Source organism: Melanerpes formicivorus, unplaced genomic scaffold (genome assembly GCF_026170545.1).
Source record: "Melanerpes formicivorus ecotype bairdi unplaced genomic scaffold, bMelFor1.0.p_v2 SCAF_2, whole genome shotgun sequence".
In the NCBI taxonomy this organism is placed as follows: Eukaryota; Metazoa; Chordata; class Aves; order Piciformes; family Picidae; genus Melanerpes; species Melanerpes formicivorus.
The window spans coordinates 45,279,713-45,300,842 of NW_027142354.1; the positions used below are offsets into that span (position 1 = coordinate 45,279,713).

At 41.0% G+C, this 21,130-nt stretch overlaps 1 protein-coding gene across 2 annotated transcripts in view; it reads right to left on the reverse strand.

The window, feature by feature from the left end:
- SLIT3 (slit guidance ligand 3) overlaps nucleotides 1–21,130 on the reverse strand; it is a 517,496-nt gene that overhangs the window by 50,685 nt on the left and 445,681 nt on the right. For both annotated transcript variants that reach the window (XM_068158541.1, XM_068158532.1), the window contains 2 exons: nucleotides 11,514–11,611; nucleotides 3,882–4,021 (listed from right to left, as the gene is read on the reverse strand). In XM_068158541.1, coding sequence (XP_068014642.1) covers nucleotides 3,882–4,021; nucleotides 11,514–11,611 — 238 coding nt within the window. The remainder of the gene's footprint in view (nucleotides 1–3,881; nucleotides 4,022–11,513; nucleotides 11,612–21,130) is intronic.

Here is a 21,130-nt window from a genome sequence, read left to right on the forward strand (position 1 = left end):
TGGTTGGTTTTTGTTTTGGTTTGTTTTTTTTAATGCAAGTGCAATGGGACTGGAGTGTGGGACACCAGTCACTTAAACTGGCCATTTCTCATCTACTTTGAGTGAGTGAAAACACTGTCAAAGAATTTTAAAGGAAAACACTGCAAAAAGTTACTAATTGAAGAAAGATCTTTGGCCTTCATTATTCCAACCAATGAATCCAAAATTTATGCATTATTTTGGGTATTGTTTCCTAAAAAGGCTACAACATGTAAAACTAGACAGACAGAAGATAAAGCAGGCAAAGACTAAGGTATGGAAGAAACCCAAACCCTGGATACTGCAACTCTGTCAATAGTCAACATTTCCAACACATGCACTTTTAATTTGCATTTCATTTTGGAACACAAGATTTACTACCACAATTTAACTGTTAGTCAACTGAACCAAGGGGAAATCCTAAATATTTCTTACAGAACAACACATGTACATGCTATTAGATCTGCTTCCACCCTATATTCAGACAATTCTTTATTTTATAACACACATTTATTTCAGATGTTCAGTGTTTCCTGGAATACCACTGCAGTCTTACCAGTATTATGGCATCCAAGACCACAAGAGTGATGAGGAATTCAGACTACCTACTTCGTAGTACACCAGAGCCTGGCTGCCTCTAGAGTTGAAAAAAGAAGGCATCTGCAGTAGCTGAGATGGGCACCTACATCCAACAGCCTGCATGGTATTCAGAACATCACAGATTATCACATATTATCTACTCTCATCTCCACTCTAACATAGATTACTCTTGAATTAACTTGTGCTTCAACTGCAGCATCTGCTGGGAAGTCCAGTTTGTATTTGGAACCAACAACTCTTGGATACTTACACTGATAAAAATACATAGTCTGGATTTGTTCAGCCACAAAGCCCAGCCAACGAACCTTATGAATAAACTTCTATTCTCCATAAAAAGTGTTTGTGAAAATGCAATTAACAACAAAAAAATCCCAACACAAACCTACAAACAAACAACAAAAAAACCAATCCAAAAATGCTTACTCTGCCTGCGTCTTCATGACTTGCCTATGGGCTTCCATGGCATTTCCTTTGCTGTTCTTTCAATTCCTTGTGTTTCAATTCAGTTCTTAGAGGACCCTCAAACCCATGGCTTAGATTCGCTTGGCTTGTCTGCAACTTTTGTTTGGCTGATGACTCTAATTCTTCCAGCCATTTTATGTTGTTCCCTATTTTTCTGCTGAGAGCCGGGTGTACCTCTGAGGGATATTTCAGTCCAGGCAGCTGCACTACAGTGAGTTCTTCCAGGTGACTGATCAGGTTTGAGGAACAATCCCACTCCAAAATGGAGGTAAAAAGCAGGTTAAAGCACTTTGTTCATCACAGCTCACTAAACGCTTCCTTTAAGCAACATGAACTATTGTAACCCTTCAGACTTCATGAGGCAGCAATGTGCCCTTGTGACCAAGAAGGCCAATGGCATCCTGGGAGGTATTAGGAAGTGTGCAGTGAGTAGGTCGAGAGAAGTTCTTTTCTCCCCTTCTACTCTGCCCTGATGAGGCCACATCTGGAATATTGTGTCCAGTTCTGGGCCCCTCAGTTCAAGAAGGACCTCAGGGAACTGCTTCAAAGAGTCCAGTGCACAGCCACAAAGATGATGAAGGCAGTGGAACATCTCCCTTATGAGGACAGGCTTAGGGACCTGTGTCTCTCTAACTTGGAGAAAAGGACACTGAGGGGTGACCTCATTCATGTTTATCAAGATATAAAAGGTGAGTGTGGGGAGGATGGAGCCAAGACCTCAGCGATGTCCAATGACAGGACAAGGGGCAATGGGTGCAAGATGGAGCACAGGAGGTTCCATATGAAAAGAAGGAGTAACTTCACTGTGAGGGTGCCAGAGCCCTGGAACAGGCTGCCCAGAGAGGCTGTGGAGTGTCCTCTGGAGACATTCAACACCCACTTGGATGCAATCCTGTGTAACCTACTCTACACAATCCTGCTCTGGCAGGGGGTTGGACTCAATGATCCTTCAAGGTCCTTTCCAACCCCTAACATTCTGTGATTCTATTTTAAGCAGCATGTCTACTTTTGCAGTCTTTTTCACTCATGATTCATATTATATTTTCCAGAAGTACTTCCTGCTCTTCTTCAAAAATTCAGTTTGTTGCAACTGTAGTTACAGCTATTGCCTGCACAGTGATAGCAAGTGCTCACTGAGTGCTACATACAACTGTGTGCTATATACAATTGTGTGTACCCACACTGCAAGACTGGGGTCTAGTATTTGACTAAGTCCTGCTCATAAGCAAGAGTACAGCACAGACAATGGTCAGGGTATAAAAAAACAACAACAACAAAAACCAGGGCAAACAGCTGGAAGTTGATTTAAAATACTTCAAAACTGATTCTGAAGTATCATATGAATTCTCTGGCCCCTAACCAGACTGCCATCTGAGAAGAAATCCCAATCTAGTTCTTTCCTTTTTTTGTGTGTGTGAAAAAACCCCAAAATAATCTGCAATATGCCTGTGGAAAGGAACAGACATTTGCATATATTTTGAGTTCAGCTCCTTACTAGATATGTTTGCTTTCTTGGCTGGGCAAATATATTTCCTCTTGTAAATGTAAAGACTCTGCCTCTCTATACAGAGTGGTGTTTGAAACCACCCAAGAACAGCTCCCATAAATAGTGCACAAGTAAGCACAATGGGCTCAACATCCTCTAAGCAAAAACTCTTTACTCTGCTAAGCTGAAGTTTTTCTGTGTTTGGCAGAAAGATCATTTTAGAACTGCAATAAATGTACATTAAAGTCATAGGGCTTTTTTTTCTGAGCTAAAGATTTACATGGGCCTCCTTTGTATCAGCCACAGAAGTATTTTAAGAGTTTGGAAATTCTAGAAGCTTTCCTCCTGCCTTACTCAGCCACTCAAGCTTGATCCTCATTAAATCCCCTGACATGTAATATATTCCAGTGTACAAGAAGTCCTTCATTACTTCCCCATGCCTAGAAGGTAATAAACCCATTTCAAAGGATAGAAGTAGGAACTATTGCAGGTGTTTCCTTACCACTCCATGCTGAGCCAGGAAGGCTATGCTAACACAGCTTGAATGAGTCAATGGTATGTTCCAGTAATGATTTGAGAGAGAGCATTTTTAGCTTCCAGTTAAGAGGGCTTCTGCTCTTGCAGAAGGAATTTATCTGAAATGCAGGATGGGTGCTGGAGATACTAATTCCATTTGTAACTCAGTTACTAACTTCTGTCACCATGGACTTAGCAGGTGACTGCACATCTGCTGAGCTGGGCTAACTGCCATGGGTGCACACTGGAGGCCACAACTGAGCCTACAGTTTCTTACACAGCCTTTGTTTCTCCACTTGTGAAATGGAGATAATGAATTTAAAGCACACACTGTCAGGCTCATTTTATTTAATAAATGCAAACCTCTGAGATCTCAGGTGAAAGCTATGCCCCAAAAGCTGTTTTCATACTATTTTTATTTTCCAAGATTCAGAACAGATGTACATCAGACTCAGCTTAGTACTGGGAATATTTCTGAAATACATTTCTAAAATGTGTGTGCAGATGTACAGGCAGATTTCTCTGTCACCTTAGACTTCACTGTATTTTAATGCATTTTAGAATGAGGCATCAGCATTTTGAGTCAGAAAAGTGGCCATGCCTGTGAGCAGGTGTACTGCAGTATTGACAGAACTAATGTCTTTCCAGTAAGACATCCAGGCTGCTTTAAAATGGAACTAGATTCTTAGTGCATTATATGCTCATAGACAAAGTAAACATGAATTTGGACTCTTCCCTTCAAGCATTGAAGTGAGTCTTCATAGCTTCCTCATTTTATTTGGTTGTGGCCCTTTCTTACCTGTGTAGTTAGGAGGGCAGAGACAGACATAGTTGTTGATCCCATCCACACATGTAGAGTTATTCTCGCAGTCATTATCTTCACAGTCGTCTGCATTTATTTCACACCTCTCCCCCTCATACCCAAGGAGACAAGAACAGCTTTGGAGAAAGAGAAAAATTCATAAAGTTAGCATAGATCTGAAGAGGCAGGAGGTTTGGGTATAAAACTGAAATTAAAACATATAAAAGTGAGTTGCTGGAACCAAATTCACCGTGCTGTGAAGCACGGAGCACTTTAACCCTATGTGCTGGGTGAAGGATGCAGTCTGATGGTTCATGAGGTCATGTAATTATTTACATGAGACATAAAAGCATCATCAGGAGACAGCCTCTGTCATGCTTCCCTTTGCTTGCTTTGTTGATAACCCTAGCCCTGAACTGAAGTAAGCAGCTCCAGGGCAGGAGGGTATGTACTCCTCACAATATCCAAATCCTTGGCTTGTTTGTCAGTGACTTTTGAGAACATGGGTGCTTGCCTACTGAGGTCTGCACAATCACAGGGCAACTTGGCACCTTTTAGAGACCTCAGTCTCTTTAAAGAGCAGCAGCTTGAACTGATTTTACAGACATGAAGACTTTTTTCTCGTTACCGCTTCATCACTTGTCCAAAGAAGAAATGTTTGGGAATGATTGCTTTTACAAGTGCAGTGAGATTTCAGTACTTCTGCAGCTTCTCTGACATCTCTTTGTAGAAGAGCTGATGATGCCTAGATAATTCAACTAAAACACAAACACATAATTGCAGAGCCAGGAATGGTTCTGTCAGGTTGTGGACACTCCTGAAGAATAACTGCACAAAGTATTTTATCTCACATGACTGTGATGCACGGTCCCAAGAAAGGAGTGTAAGAAATTAAGTGCTGGAAGAATTACTTTAATTTTTTTCAGTCTCCATTTCCTCTCTAGCTCTAAAGTTATGGTTGCTAAGAGAACCTTTATATTTTAAAGTAGTTACAAGTGATGAAGAGGTGCAGGCCAGAGTTTCCTGAAACAGTCCAAAAACATGTGCTAAGTGCTCCAGTCATTTTAGCAGCTTCTAAGAAGCCAGAAGAGATATTTGTAGTGCCAGTATTGCTGTTCACTAGTCACAGAGTATGTGTGGAAGGGCTGTTTTGAGCCTTGGTCCAAACTACACATTCACTCAGCTGTTCATTTCCTTTCCCATGGAAGTTCTGGTGTCAGGAAAAGGAACTGAACCAATGTAAATCACTAATGATTGATGAGGATGAAAACCAGAAAGCTCCAGAGCCATTACACTAATTGCCATTCACTGCTTTCTGAAAACAACAGAATTTTCAGCGCAGTGGTAGCTTCAGGGTACTTAGTTTTGGCACAGATGGACAAAATGGATTTGGGGGGTAGTGGTGTTATCCTGCTTTATGTAGGTGTCATGGGGTTGAGGTGGGGAATATCCTGTAGGAGTAGGAGGTCCTCAAAAGCTGTGAAGGAAACTGCAGCACTTTGGGGGTGGTTACTTTCTGCACAACATTTGCTTCTCTTCCTTCTGCATGTCACAGGACGATCAGAGTGGGGGCCCCCAAAGGGAGGGATGGCACAGAGCCCTCCATGCACCTTCACTAGGTCCTAAGTTGGACTCTGAGGATAAGGTTAGATTCTTCATCACATGTGCAACCTCAGAAACTAAGGGAATAGCAAAGAGGAAATAAAAAAGAGTAGGGAATGTGTCTTGTGCCACCACAACAGTAAGGTCTTCTAGATGGGTACAGAGCACGCATATAGGTCACACACTATCAGTCATCTTCATTGAGCTCTGCAGGAACCATTCCCAGGTCATGGGAGTTAGAAAACCTTCACCATGAATAACCAAAACCAAATTGCTCAAATAAATCCAATTTTGGCATAATAAATCAATAAGAAATATTTTCTTTTCTTGTCTCAAGCTCATTATTGCTAATAAAATATGTCCTCTTTCTGACCCTGCAATGATCCAGAGGATCAAAGGAGGCAGATAAGAGAGAAGAGCTGGCACACCATCTTTTGTGGCAGTGTGAGTGTCAGGGAGGGGGTTAAAGACATCTAATTAAACACAGTGATACATTCATCATGTCTTTCTTTTTGATTACAAAACCCCATTTTCAGAGGTTTATAAATCTGCCATAAAAGTATGCTCTAGGCTGCAACTTGGCACCCAAGGTCTCAGTTTGAGAGCGCAACTTTTTCTCTCCATTTAAAGAGAAGCAACAAGAGTGGCTTTGTGACGGCTATTTTTATGTATTCACATAACCCGCATAACACCATTTTCCTTCCACAAAAGGACTGGGACAGCTTGGATGTGTGCAATTAAAACTGACATTATTAAATACTATCACAGTAATGGCTCAACTCAGAAGAGTTACCATTAGTAACAATACATATGGGATTGTTAACATACAATTGCTCAGTATTAGGGCACATTCCACGCTGAAGGAAATGTCAGCATAATTGATGACATTTGGCTACTAGTCCCGGAGTATTATAAGGAGTCTTTACATTATTGCTTACGTAGGGTTCGTTATTTTGATTTGCATTCACATGTGCCAAATGTGAAGACTGAAATTAAAAGATAAACCATGCAGTTTGGGACCTGGACTGAACCGTATGTTGAAAGAGCTGCAGTTTGGGACTGTTTGTATGTATTTTCCCAGAAAAAAAAAAAAATGAGCTTAGAAGAAAAATGAAGTTTGCAAAGTGACTGCAAGGTCATCAAACTTGGGTTCCAGCTGACCGAGAGAGAAAATGAATTCCAGAGACAATGCTGAAAACTTTGCACTGACTAAAGAGTGCAGTGGTGTGAGATAGCATTTCGTCTGGACCTCACAAACAATAGAGACATGAAGGAAAGAACTATTTTCTAAGACACTGTGATCATACAAAGGTCCAAATTCCTTATTCTTCCAGCTTAGGGATTTTCTGTTAGCATTGTGTTTCCCTAAAAGTAAAGAACTTAATAATCCCCCAAACCCAGAACTTAATGACTATATTTTTGGGTAAACTTCAGGAACTGAAGTATACTGACAATTTTGTGAATTTACTATATGCAGATTTTTTCTCCCCTGAACTCTAATGAATAATTTATAGAATCACAGAATTTTCGGGGTTGGAAGTGACCTCAAAAGATCATCTAGTCCAACCTCTCTGCCAGAGCAGTATCACCTAGAGTAGGTTACACAGGAATGCATCCAGGCGGGTTTTGAATGTCTCTAGAGAACGAGACTCCACAACCTCTCTGGGCAGCCTGCTGCAGGGCTCTGGCACTCTCACAGTGAAAAGGTTTTTCCTTATGTTCCTGTGGAACCTCCTGTGCTCCAGCTTTCACTCATTGCCCCTTGTCCTATCACTGGACATCACTGAGAAGAGTCTGGGTCCATCCTCACCTTTCACATCTTTATAAACATGAATGAGGCCACCACTCAGTGTCCTCTTCTCCAAGCTAGAGAGACCCAGGTGCCTAAGCCTTTCCTCATAAGGGAGATGTTCCACTGCCTTCACCATCTTTGTGGCTCTGCAGTGAACTCTTTGAAGCAGTTCCCTGAGGTCCTTCTTGAACTGAGGGGCCCAGAACTGGACACAACATTCCAGATGCAGCTTCACCAGGGAAGTTTAGCATTGGTTTATTAAAACAGCCATACATACAATGTATCATGTTTCAAAAACCCCCAAATTTTAAAGAGAGATAGTAAACTCTTGCAAGAATATTATAGTTTCTTGGTAAAGGAGCTTTTTTACATCTACATCCCAGTGGAGTAGCCTGTAAATCTGGAAGTGCAATGTTTTTCCTTCAGCTAGGCAGAATTAACACTAGGGAGTTAATCAGTTGCAGAATTTCACATTTACGAGGGAACTTAAGGTTTTTGGAAACGCTAAAGAAAACCCTCTGGAAAATGGAGGGGGGGGGGGTTATGTGGAGGAAAGTTAAAATAATCCAGAGATTTTGTTTCCCAGCACCCTAGGTTATCGAAGATCAGCTGCTTGCCTGCAGCCAGCTGAAGCAGAGCTGACAGCTCTGCCTCCTTTGTCAAAGTCTCACTCGCAGGCATGCTAAGTGACCAGGACATGTCACATGGCTGATTGATCAACTTTTTTTCTTTCTTTCTTTCTTTCTTTTTTTCAGTCTAAATAAGCACCTTTTTTGGCAACTTTTTGTGAAACAAGACATGGATTAGATTGGATGAGATTCAAAGGGAGGGAGAGCTTCAAGCTTCTAATCCCCTGAGCAACACAGTGTCACTGAACTACTCTTTAACACAGAGGTGGTCCCTACCTGAAAAAAATGAAAAAAGAAGTGAAAATGACTCAGAATTGAAAAAGTGCAAGAATTAAAGATGCCAAGAAGGACTGAAGAACTTCAGCTGAACCTTTGCCCTTCAGCCTCCCACCAGGGCCTGCTATTACAACAAATCTGAGCATCTCAATCCCCTGCTGCCATGGGCCCTCGTGGGTACCAGGCACAGCGGGTGAGTCAGGCTGGAATCTCAGTCATAACTATGAATTTCCTGTCTTTGCCTGGGGAACATCACCACCTTAGCATTATTTAAAAGGTAATTTTCTTGTCTAAGGCTACAGAAACTTGAGAGTTAAACTGCTTGGCATTTCATAGGGAAAGAGCTTTGGCTTAAGTTTCCTTTTTATAAGAGTAAAGATTTGACAAGTTTGGCAGCCGAGCTTGTGTATGAATATATTTCCCCGGGGAAGAGAATATACAGAAGATATAATTTCTTTTACAGGCCACACAACAGAAAAATCCAAGGAGGCCTCTCATGAAAATGTTTTTGACATCCGCTTCCTCACAGCATATAATCTAAGGCAATGTTTTCCCATCCTGATGAACACAATTCATATGCACATAACTCTGACTGCTGCCATCCACTGGAGAGATTTCCTACCAAAAATCCCGATTCAACCAACCAAATTCAATCTCAAAATGCTTCTTTATCTTCCCTGCCACTGCCTGTTCTATCCCCACACCACATTTCTCTATGACATGCTGAAGCTCCACTCTCCTCTTCTCCAGGGCAGCTGGGGCTATGGACTGACTGAATTAAATATATGGAGAGAAAACAGACCTATGTATAAGCTGAACGTTCAATTTTATGAAGCAAGATTTTGATGAGATATGGCTTTATATGTCTTTTATTAGACCAACTGAAACTATATAAATAACTATAAAAACAGAAACCACCCTTAAAAACTCTCAAATGTTGTTAAGCAACAAAACCACCCCTGCAGTTTTATAATGGATCTCAGAAATGACACTCATTTGGAACTGAAGCAAAGCCTCTAAAACTGTAAAATGCTTCACAAGAAAGAATCAGAAGTAGCTTTCATTTCAGACCATTCAAAGCTTTTTTACTTTCTACCAGAGTACAAAACAAAAATGCTAAAGAGTGAGCCGATTCAAAATACAAGCTGAAGCCTTCTATTCCAGTGTAAGGGGTATTATAAAATGTTTTACTGGCACATTTTTAGTAGCAGCTAGATTTTTGAAAAATGAGCACTGAGTGACAAAAAAAACAGATATTGTAATATGGTACAATTCTGCTTTAGTACAAGCTAGAAAAAGCTGCCTAAACATGAGGGTGACCAGAAGGGAATCTCAACCGAAGACACCCAGAACTTTATTTCTCCCAAGCAGAAATTGAAATTTAACTCTAAAAATTGCTGGGCCTGCTAAAATCTGAATCAGGATGAGATATGTCATATCAGAGTAGTGGTTGCACTAACACCTTGGGGGGGTCTGTCAAGCAGCATGACCTGCATGTGCTATGATGTGAAGAGCTTCATCATTGTCTCCCATCACCTACCAACAGTATGAACCTACAGATGCATCTCCACCCAGGAGATGCACTCTTCTCTGCTCAGAGCACTCCCACAGGTGTTCAAGATGAGCTCTGAACTGCTCTTCATGGAGACATGGCCATGTGTTTTATTCCTGTCTTCCCATCTTGGAAAGCCTCAGGTTGTTATTTGTAACAGCCTGACATGTCCTTCCATCTCCATCAACCTGTGCTTCTCCATTGTAGCATCAGCAGTGTCCTGTGTCCAGCACATGCTGGATCCATTACTGTAAAGGGGAATTCTTGAGGGTGGGCAGGCACAGAGACAGGGGGAAGCTTTGGAGGATGTCTCCCATTTTCTGCTTCCCCATTCATCCCATCCCCAGGGCAAAATAGAAGCTCTTCTGTGCCTGATTCCCACTTGAGGGATTTGTTAAGTCAAAAAGAAGCCACAATGCTTTTCTGGAAATATGAAAGGCATCCTACCATTGGGAAGGAAATAGGAAGTGGGGCTACTGACCCCTCAATGCACCTAAAGTCCAGTCAATTACCAAAACTTTCACCTGGCCCCTTCTATTTTGAAAAAAAGTAAACTCCTATATTTGCTGACTTGGTTAACAAACAGTTAACCTCAGTTGGAACAGTTGTAATCACAGCTGAAACCAAACTGGAATCACACTGAAGAAATGTACTGGTTTGACTCCCTGCTTATATCATTTATAAACCTTGTAATGCTGTGTCTCCCTCCAGCTGTTACTGGTAGGAAGCTATATATAGGAGAAGACAAAGCAGCAGTCTTGGTAATGTATAAAAAGCTTTTAGGAGTGAGACTTTCATACATGCAATTCAAACATCAGCATGGGGTACTTTTGGACATATTTTGTGCAAGAAATAGACTAAATGCTGAAGAGCAAATCTATGAACACATCAGCAACTTCTTTCTAAAAAAGAATCACAGAATCACTATGGTAGATAAAACCTTTAAAATCATCAAATCCAACCATTACCTAACTCTACCAGGAACACTACTACACCATACTCTTGAGCACCAGATGTTTTAAATACATCCAGGGATGGCGATTCAACCACTTCCCTGGGCAGCCTGTTCCAGTCTTGGATAACCTTTTTGGGTGTAAATTTTTTTCTTAATGTCCAACCTAAACCTTCCCTGGTGCAGTTTAGTGCCATTTTCTAATAGCATTAATGACAACTAGTGGCCAAAGCCTCAAATGTGTATTTTCTTAGCTGTAAAGCAGTACCTGTAGCAGCACAAATTTCCCAGTTATCTCAGGAAAGTATCTGGACTTTTCCTGGAGTATCCCCACCTATGCTACATCTTTCTTATATGGGGAAATGAAAACCTGTAATGTCCAGGTGCAAGGGCTACCCTCTTGCAGGCACAATGCTCAAGATACGACAATCTCTCTATGTTTGTGAAGTGTTTCTTTAAAGTCTGTTTGTCTACAAAATTCTTCAGCATGAAAATATTTTGCAACACATGCTTACTTTACAGCTACAGGACAGGGGGTATATGTGAGTTTGAAATGCCCCAAGGCAAATTAGCATACAGATAACAATGCAGATCAGGGAGATTGCTCAAAATAGCTCTCATGAGCTCTTATTTCATTATGAGAAATAAGGAGGCCTATTTGAGAGGAAACAATGCTTCAGCAGTGAAACTAGATTAATTCTTTTTTATGGCAAATCAAAGTGTCACATGCAACAGCATTTATAAAGTAGCTGTTATAGCTCATTAATGAAAAGCAGAAAGATATTTAGTTTTATCATCTCATTTTAAATGAACTTTGTGTTACTACCTGAATCCATCTTTATTTGCCTCGGTGAGGTGGCAGGTCCCTCCATTCTGACATGGATTTTGAATGCAAGAATTAATGGGCACACTGCAGTCTCGACCCTATTTGGGAAAATTCAAAAGAAACAAGGTTAGTAAGACTCAGATCATCTGCATCAATGTTTCTTGCACCCTCACCCTGTGTGTGGCATCATTTACAGGAAGTCTGAGGTTGTCAGACTCATCACTTCACCTAAACTGTGTCCACTTCTGGTGTCCTCATCATGAGGACACAGAGCTGTTGGAGTCCAGAGGAGGATCACAAAGATGAACCAAGGGCTGGAACACCTCTGCTATAAGGATAGGCTGAGGGAGCTGGGGTTCTGCAGCCTAAAGAAGAGAAGACTCCAGGGCAACTTAAAGTTGCCTTCCAGTACCTGAAGGGATCCCACAGGAAGGCTGGAGAGGGACTTTTCATAAGGGTGTCTAGAGACAGAGGACAAGGGCGAATGGTTTTAAGCTGAGAGAGAGAGGTTTAGACTGGATCTTAGGATGAAGTTCTTCAGTACAAGGGTGGTGGGATTCTGGAATAGGTTGCCCAAGGAAACTGAATGCCTCCTCCCAGGTTAGATGAGACCTTGAGCAGCCGAGTCTACTTGAGAGGTGTCCCTGTCCATGGTGGGGAGGTTGGAGTAGATCATCTCTGGTGTCCTTCCAACTTAAGCCATTTTATGATTCAAAAGTCCTTTACTGATGGTCAGATATATTCCTCACTTATGTGAGAGTCTGAGCAGGGCAATTGCTCTGACCAATGTCACTGGTGGGTATCTTGGTGTCATTACAGTTTCAAGACGTTAGCTGTTTCATTCAATTAAACAAAACAACTAATTTCATCAGTACTCTAAACACTTTAATCTCTAAAATTAGTTTATGAAGAAAAGAATTACTCATGGCCAAAGGTAAGCAGGAGGCCATGCACAGTCAGCACAAGACCCACAGTTACCAAGCATAGAGTTATACATCACAACACCAAACCATGCTCATTACTGTCTGTTAGCAAAACTTAAAAGGGAAAACGTCATTTTTATCTTGGGAGTTGAGTTTGAATTCCTGTGCAGAACACACTGAATCCTGTTTGAGATAGCATCTTTGCATTGGTTCCCTTTCAAGACTGCCTTAAAATATACATTGGTTCCAACTGAATTTCACTAGCTTGAACAACCTGAGCTGCTACCAGCTGACTATGTATTGGCTCTTCAAGACACAGACATATTTCTCTGATCACTATAGTCTGCTGATTAGAACAAGGTATTTGTAAATCTGGCAAACACATCAAAAAGTTTGGTCTTGCTTTTCAGTTATGCACACAGTAGGGTAGAATAAAGACACCTTAAAGCATCAGTACTCAGAGGATCTGTGCAATCATAAGAAGTTCAGGAGATCACTCTATTCTTCCTACCAAAGATCCTATTAGCAGTGGCCCTCTGCCAGCTCATCTACTGGAAAGCTGATACATGACTGCAATCAAGATGAGAAAAATATGTCAGGAGATACATTAATTCAGTCAAGGCTGCTGTTTGATTTTTTTTTTGCCTTGCTTTAAAACTCATTATTTACATTGTATTTCAGAGGAATAACAATGGCAATTGTGAGTTTCTAAACAAAGAGGGCAGGTGCCAGCTTGTGACAGTGGTTTGTAACAGCTCTGATTTCCATGTATTAGCACTGAACACCACCCTGCCACTGCCAACTTTCCTTGCTGATAACACCCATCAGAAGTCACAGAATCATAGAATCACAGAATTACCAAGGTTGGAGGAGACCTCAAAAATGATCAAGTCCAACCTGTCACCACAGACCCCATCAAGTGCCACGTCCAGTCCCCTCTTGAACACCTCCAGGGATGGTGACTCCACCACCTCCCTGGGCAGCATATTCTAATGGCTAACAACTCTCTCAGTGAAAAACTTTCTCCTCACCTTGAGCCTAAACTTCCCCTGGTGCAGCTTGAGACTGTGTCCTCTTGTTCTGGTGTTGATTGCTTGAGAGAAGAGGCCAACTCCCTCCTGGCTACAACCACCCTTCAGGTAGTTGTAGACAGCAATAAGGTCTCCTCTGAGCCTCCTCTTCTCCAGGCTAAACAGTCATTCCTTTCTCCGATGAATTTGCAACAGCTTCCAACCCTTTTCAGACCTTACATATATGTTGGGATGCACTGGAGCAGGAGATGCTCAAATAAGTTCTGTAGTCTAATTTGACTTTTTTATGATGATGGCCATATTGTCAAAATGAAGCATTGTGTTGCTGCAGCCATATACTGTGCATGAGAGCATCAACTGTTAGTTGTTTTCCACTTAGCTTTGAGACTATGGTTCTCTCAAGACATACTACTGCAGTAGAATTAAGAAGCCTAGTGCTGCACTTAGCAGATACCTGACAGTGACTTGCTTGCCTCAGGATGAATACAACATTTGTGCAAATAGAAGGAAACAGCGATGTGCTTTTCCTTGGTCAAATCAGAAGAGAAACATTTGAAAGGAATGACAGCAAGTACTGTCCAACCTGATGCCTCTCCGTAAGCTCACTCCCCCAACACAGCAGTGCAGGCAGCATGAGAAGACCTCACCGAAGACCTGGCAGAGAAGGTTTCTGCTTCGTCCGTTCTGCCTTTGCCAAACAGCCTGTTCTTCTCCATTTGAAATCCCAAGCCCTCTGTCTCAGGGAAGAATTGGGAAAGCGCTGAGGGAAGCTCATGCAGGTTTTATTTGGGCACCATGTGGTCCACAGCACTTCACAGACATGAGCCATACAGTATCAACACTAATCTGCTGTCACCCTTCAGCAGCATTGCCCATGCACTGCCCATCTGTGTTCTGAATCCCGTGTGCTTACCAGGTCATCTAGGGAAGCTGGAAGATGCCATTTTTAATACTTTTAAGACCACAAATACTCTTCCCACATCTCTGAAGAATGGACAGTTTTATGGACACCAGTTAATTGTTTCATATGAAGTCTTCATCCCTGTATCACTAAAATATCAAAGCCTTTGCAGCTAAGCATAGCAAGAAGTAGAAACCTGTTTTTCATAAGATTTGTGTCACAGCTGAACATTGTGTAAAATGGTCCCATGGCTTCCACTGTAATTACTCGGATTATTTTGAAAGTTCTTGTAAAAATTTAATAAAGACAAATGTTAAAATGAGAGGAAGGCATTTCCAGTCTCTCTCACTGGCAAATGAAATTTCTCATGACTGAGACTCATTTCTGTACTGAAGGTGGCTGAAGTATTGGCTTCTTGGGGCCTAGAGCACCATAGAAACTGATTAGTATGTGCTGCTGAATCAGACTTAATTACAGCACTAAGTTACTATTTGGCTTTAGGAAAATGAGAGTCTGTCTGACTCAGTTTACTCATTGTACTAAATGGGCAAACAGCACTTAATCCTTCTCTGAGGATTATCTTCTCTGAGTTGACTTTATCAACAGCACAAGAGCCCACAAAACAAGTACAATTTCTCTAACACAGAAGACTATGAGACCCAAAGAAATCTGAAGGAGAGAGGCTGCAGATAATATTGGTACTAATAAATCTACAGCAAAGCAAGGCCATTTTATTTCTATATCAGATTGTTCCTACCCAGAAGAGCTGAAAGACATTCTAGAAACATCTTTCAAATGAATAATACAATTCTCTAGTCTCAATTTACAGTAAGACTGTTCTTACTGAAAAATGGAATTGCTGTCAAGCACCACTAAAATTAATTTATTTGTGAGCTGGGAAAAACTCCTTGAATTGCATTCCCTGGAAATAACTATTGTTACAAAGGAGAATATTGTATATTTGCTTCAAGACTAAAGAGCCTTTTAATAGCATCTGAATCAGAAAAAGAGGTGCAGACTTTGTTTCAAGGACAGGCAAGAATATATGACTGTCTCAGTAATTCACAGAAAGAGAATGAAGGTCCCTCTGTGTGCAATATTTTATCTCTAGAGCTTTTTTTCAGGCTCCAATAAATTTTTCTCTATTCTGATAGGAAAGCATCAGTTCCCAAACAGTCTTATATAATTTAATTCGTTTTCCATAGAGAGGAAAGGATTAGGCTCTGAAACATAACATTTCTGCCAACTAATCAGAAGACATACATGTTCAAGAGTCCAGCTGTCTTTTTAAAGCTGAAGCACCTCAGAAGGTCAAGAATTTATCCGGGCTGCTCCATCTCCAAATTTCAGTGAATGAAAACAGAATCTATCCACCACACTTAGAAAGTGTCAGTTCTTCATTTCATACTCAACGGTAATTAACTATCTTGGGCATTAGTGTACATACAAGCTGTTCCTCAGTCCTGCTGTGCCAAATTTTAGCCTTTACAAGTATACAGTACTGGAAAACATTACATCATCATTAGTAAAACAATCAAGAACAAGTAGCAAAATCTCACTAGGACCTCAGCAAGAAGAACAAAGGATAATACAATGAAAAAGTGCTCATTTGATCTGAAAGTGTTTCAACCACTGCAAGGTTTGGGTTTTTTTTGTGTGTGTTTGTTTGTTTGTTTTGCTTTGAAAATGAAGTTTCACAGATTAGCATTGTCTATGGAGGCTGAAAGCTTCATTCAAGGTCTCATGGCAGAGATTTGACCTCTGTCCATTTTAATATCATCCTTCACCTGTTTCTAACAGCAGATAAGAGGTGACAGCAGGGAGCTTGCCACATGCACAAAGTAGAAACCTCCTGGTGTATAAAACTGTCACTGCTGGGTGCAGTAGAAACGTGATCCAGTCAGTGACAGAGACACCTACAGAGAACAAGTTTATCCAACTTCAATATTTTGTGAATAGGAAGACCTCTTTCCAGCTAATCAAAGCCTTGTTCAATGACTATGGGGGTTTAAAGCATGTTAGAAAATTGAGCTATACAGAAGAAACACCAAAGTTTATTCGAGTTGTTAGCAATCTACAATGTGTTCGTAATAAACTGTATTTAGATGGTAGATGTAGGGAACAGATGGCAGCGTTCATGTGTTTACTAAAAATACTAGACAAAGACAAATAGAGTTGATAGAGACTTTAAATTAAGAACTAGGAAATTTTCATAAACAACTTAATTATCAAGCTCTAAACACAGCTAAAGCTTTTAGAAAAATCAGACAAAATTACCAGCTACAAATACTGTGTGCAAACCTAGTCCTTCACATTCCTAGTAGGGGAAGTAACACAACCACATCCAAGTCCCAGGCTTGAAGGAAAAGTCACAGAAAGACAAATTGAGGAGTTCACTTTGTGAGGTGAGTCTTCCTCTGTACTCTGCACTTGTGAGACCCCACCTTGAATACTGTGTTCAGTTCTGATGTCCCCATCATAAGGACACAGAGCTGCTGGAGTGAGTCCAGAGGAGGATCACAAAGATGATCCAAGTGCTGGAACACCTCTAGCATGAGGATAGGCTGAGGGAGCTGCAATTGTTCAACCTAGAGAACAGAAGACTGTGTGGCGACCTTAGAGCTGCCTTCCAATACCGGAAGGGATCTTACAGGAAGGCTGCAGAGGGACTTTTCATAAGGGTGTCTAGAGACAGAGGAAAAGGGGGAATGGTTTTAAGCTGAGGGAGAATAGGTTTGGACTGGATTTTAGGAACTTCTTCAGTACGAAGGTGGTGAGACTTCGGAATAGGTTGCCCTGGGAGATTGTGGATGGCCCCTCTCTGGGGCTGTTCAAGGCCAGGCTGGATGAGGCCTTGAGCAGCCAAGTCTAGTTAAGAGGCATCTCTGTCCATGGCAGGGAGGTTGGAGTAGATGATCTCTAAGGTGCCTTCCAAACTAAGCCATTCTAGGATTCTGCAACATCTCTAGACAGTAGTCTGAAACTCTCCAGTAGGTCCAGGTGATACTGTTTCCTTGTTTATGCTCTTTCTGGCCATGGACATGGTGGCTAAGCCTCAATCTGGACAAGATACAGATGACACTCACTGGCAAGGTCAGACAACTACAAGAGCTGGCAGGGTGTAAGTTATATCCATCTGCTTAGGCACATATACAAATTATTTGGCAAGGCAGAGATAATATCACAGCAATTTTGGATCAGATTGCTTTTAGATTGCCAGGTGGAAGTTGGAAGATTTGGATCATCTGTTGTTCACAAAAAAACTGTGACTCTTCCTGCTGAATACAGACCTTGCAACACGCCTTTGATGCCTCTAGGTTAGAGTACTCACTGTGTTGATGAATTAACTCTTTCTCTTTAGTCATCTGTCCCAATGGGGTAATAAATGTGCCTACAGAAGATTGCTGTTGACACACCAATTAATTTAATGTGAAAAAGTAATTAATTTTATCAATTCCTAGTTGTGTAAAAATGTTTAAAATGAATATGAATTTACCCAGACAATTCTGATATATTTTTTTTAGTGTTGAGTATCCTGGTTTAGACAGCTGTACTTACACTGACACCATACAATAAGAAAGATGCTCAGAAGCATGAGAAATGTTTGCTAAATGGCACAGAAGCTAGATTATGAAAAGAACAAACCCATGGATATTGGGTGTGTGGCTGCCCCCTCAGTTTGGCTGATTTACCTCCCTCTGAAAACTTTCAGTATGTCTGAAGTAAAACCACAGATGACAGTCACTGATACCCCACCATCTTCAGCGCTGTATAGTTATCTTCTGTGCCAGTCTAGCTTCATCTGGCACTTGATTAAACAATAATTGGACATGGCAGCAGCACTTCTTAGTGACTTTCTTGTCCTTGTTAATAAATCACAATTGTCAATTCATAGCAAATTAGGTGAACTCTGCTCTCTTAAGCCTCATTTTATTTAAATCAGAAAGATTTATGATCCTCCCGGGTATAATACACCTTCTATTACCTCTGTAGCTAGTAAGCAAGAATATGCCTGTCAAAGTCAAAGTGCATGGATTCATCATACTATTTTCCAAAATTCTAGTTCTTCTCCTGTGAGTATGAAATTTAATCCTCAGTGGACATCTGAGGTTTATTCTGCAATTATATTCATTACTACGTAAATCCTAATTGTCCTTCTAAACCTCTCCTTGCATAAGTACCTTGGCTTTCAATGGTCTTTTGGGCTTTCAATCAATGACATGAGATATGTCATTAATCTATCACAGAGTCAATTCAACTAGCACATATCTGCACTGAGTCCAGGGGGGCCAAACTGGATGGGACAGGTGCTCTAAAGCTTCCTAGGTTACTTGATCAACTGGTGGATGCAGATCACTGTGTCAATGTTTTGGGAGATGCAGGAGAAAATTAGGGACATGGAAAATAGTTGATTTTGCCCAGGGTTGCCTTTATACATCAAATCTGAACCAAAATATTCGATGTAAAACTTACATTGAATATTTTATATGTAGTGTCTTATTCAAGCAGTACTCATGAATGAGAACAACATTTTCAGTACCTTTAAGACACATCAGTGCCTCTTTATTTAAAAATACACATTGCAGTGACAACAAAGCTTTCCCCTTAGGCTATCAAAAGTCAGTGCCTCTTCTTTAACATGAACACTGTAGAGAGGGTTATAAAGACTGGACATTTGTGTATTTAACTATTGTGTTTTATTGCTCATGGCAATGTGATACTGTGACACATAAGCTACTGAACACAGCCTGCAGGAGAGAGCAGAGACATATCATCCAGGAACCCAGTGAAACCCAACACAAGGCAGGGCTTATGTGATTAAAAATCTCTCCACAGAACTCACTGTATTTCTGAAATAAATACAGTCAAAGGTACTGGAAAGAGTCACAGCCCATTTGAAGAAACTTCTGCTGGTGTGTTCCTGTCTGTTAAGGGTGCAGGCTTTTGGTTTGGAACAACTATGTACTGATAAAATACCTCACACAAAAATACATCTTATAGTAGCTAAAATGCCAGTATAATCTGTTTTACTTCTGGAAGCTCTCCAAAACTTTACGTACCAGGCTTGCCAGGTTAGAGATACCGGAAAGGTTTTCTGGCATAAATCAAGGCTGTAATGTGATAGCGGATTGAACTGTGACAGGTACCCCAGGAAGGCAGTAATGTTTTCAGAATCAAACATGCAAATAAAATTTTCAGAAACTGAACATGCCCACGATGACAACGAGCAAGAGCACACTGTTTCTTTCAGAGGTGCTCAGAAGCACAAGGAGGGGAACTCCAGGGCTACGGAGGCAGCAGCTCAGCACTAGAACCTGCACCGTCAGCAGCAGTACAACTTCACCTGCAGTGTGTGCACATACCTCACTCAGTAATCTGCTAATTCTCAAGCTAATCTGGCATTATATCATTTCTATTAACACCACAGAGTTTACTCTCTCACGACAAAGAAAGTTTTATTTTCAGCTGAGCCTCCTTACAGCAACTTCATCAATTCCACCACCCCCAAAGGAAAGAGGAAAATAAGGCAATTAACCTCCTAGGACAAGCTGTATTCATGTTCTTGGACAACAAAAGAAACCCCAAAGCCTTATTGTCAAGTACAGGCAATGCCAAGAAAGTCTCAAGGATAACAGAGGACAATCAGAAGAAAAAAAATCTATCAATAAGGATTTTCAGCTGTGGCCAACCACTTTGATTCAATTGTGTGGAAATGGTGGGATGCAGAAAATTAAGAGCTGGTTAAACACAACTTGACTAAGCAGAGTTACAGCAACTAGCAATCACCTGAAACACAGACAAACCACAGAGGAAGAAAAATTATCTAGTGAATTAGGGCCAGGCAAACACAGGAACAAGAGCCTGAAATGCAGGATAAACGCCAACAAAGACTTGTTCCTTACCCTGAGAAAAGAAAGAATTCTGGTCTCTTAAGGCATTTAGAACTAGACCAGAAAAACAAGAGTAAAAACAAAGTGGAGAGGGAATAATCCACATTGTCAAAAGAATGAATACAACAGTGCCCAGCTGTGGTATGGTTTACTATCCACTTGAACTGCCCAACAACTTCTCCTGATGCAGCACTGAGCGTACACACACACACGCATACACGCACAGAGCAAATGCCTGAAGCTGCTTAACATCTGCTGCCTTGTTGGCCTAACAAAAATGGAAATAATTCTTCAGAGCTGGCTTTACTGTTCAGAGCCCTCATTAGGGCATGTCACAATGCATTACTATGCTTTTTACGGGGCTTGCACTGGGTGTATGCATGCCTCACCACCTTTAGCCAGTAACTGTGCTGCTAATCCTGCCTTAAGCTGTTCATTTTTATGCTTTTCTGGATGTAAATCTCTATTTTCTTTAGTCCTCCTACAATGTAAAGGGCAAGAAGAAAGAAACACAAGTCTGAGTGATGCATGGTTAAGTTTAGGAGAACAAGCATACACAGGAAAATAATGTGATTTCGGCAGTGTTTTTTCCTGGCCTAGGAGGATTATATGAAGTTAAACCAACCTACTGCTAACACTGGTGTTTGCCCTAAAAATCCAACCATAAATATAGGTCTACTCGTTTTACACAGCCACCCATTACCTCTCATCCCCAAAGGCTTTCTCCTTTATTTTACTGAGAGTGGAAAATGATGCCTCAACATTCATTAATAAGCATTTTAAGTATGGTTAAAACAAACAAATACAAAATAAAACACTCCAGATGCCATAAACACATGCTCCAGGAGAACTTATTAGAATGAAAGTTGAA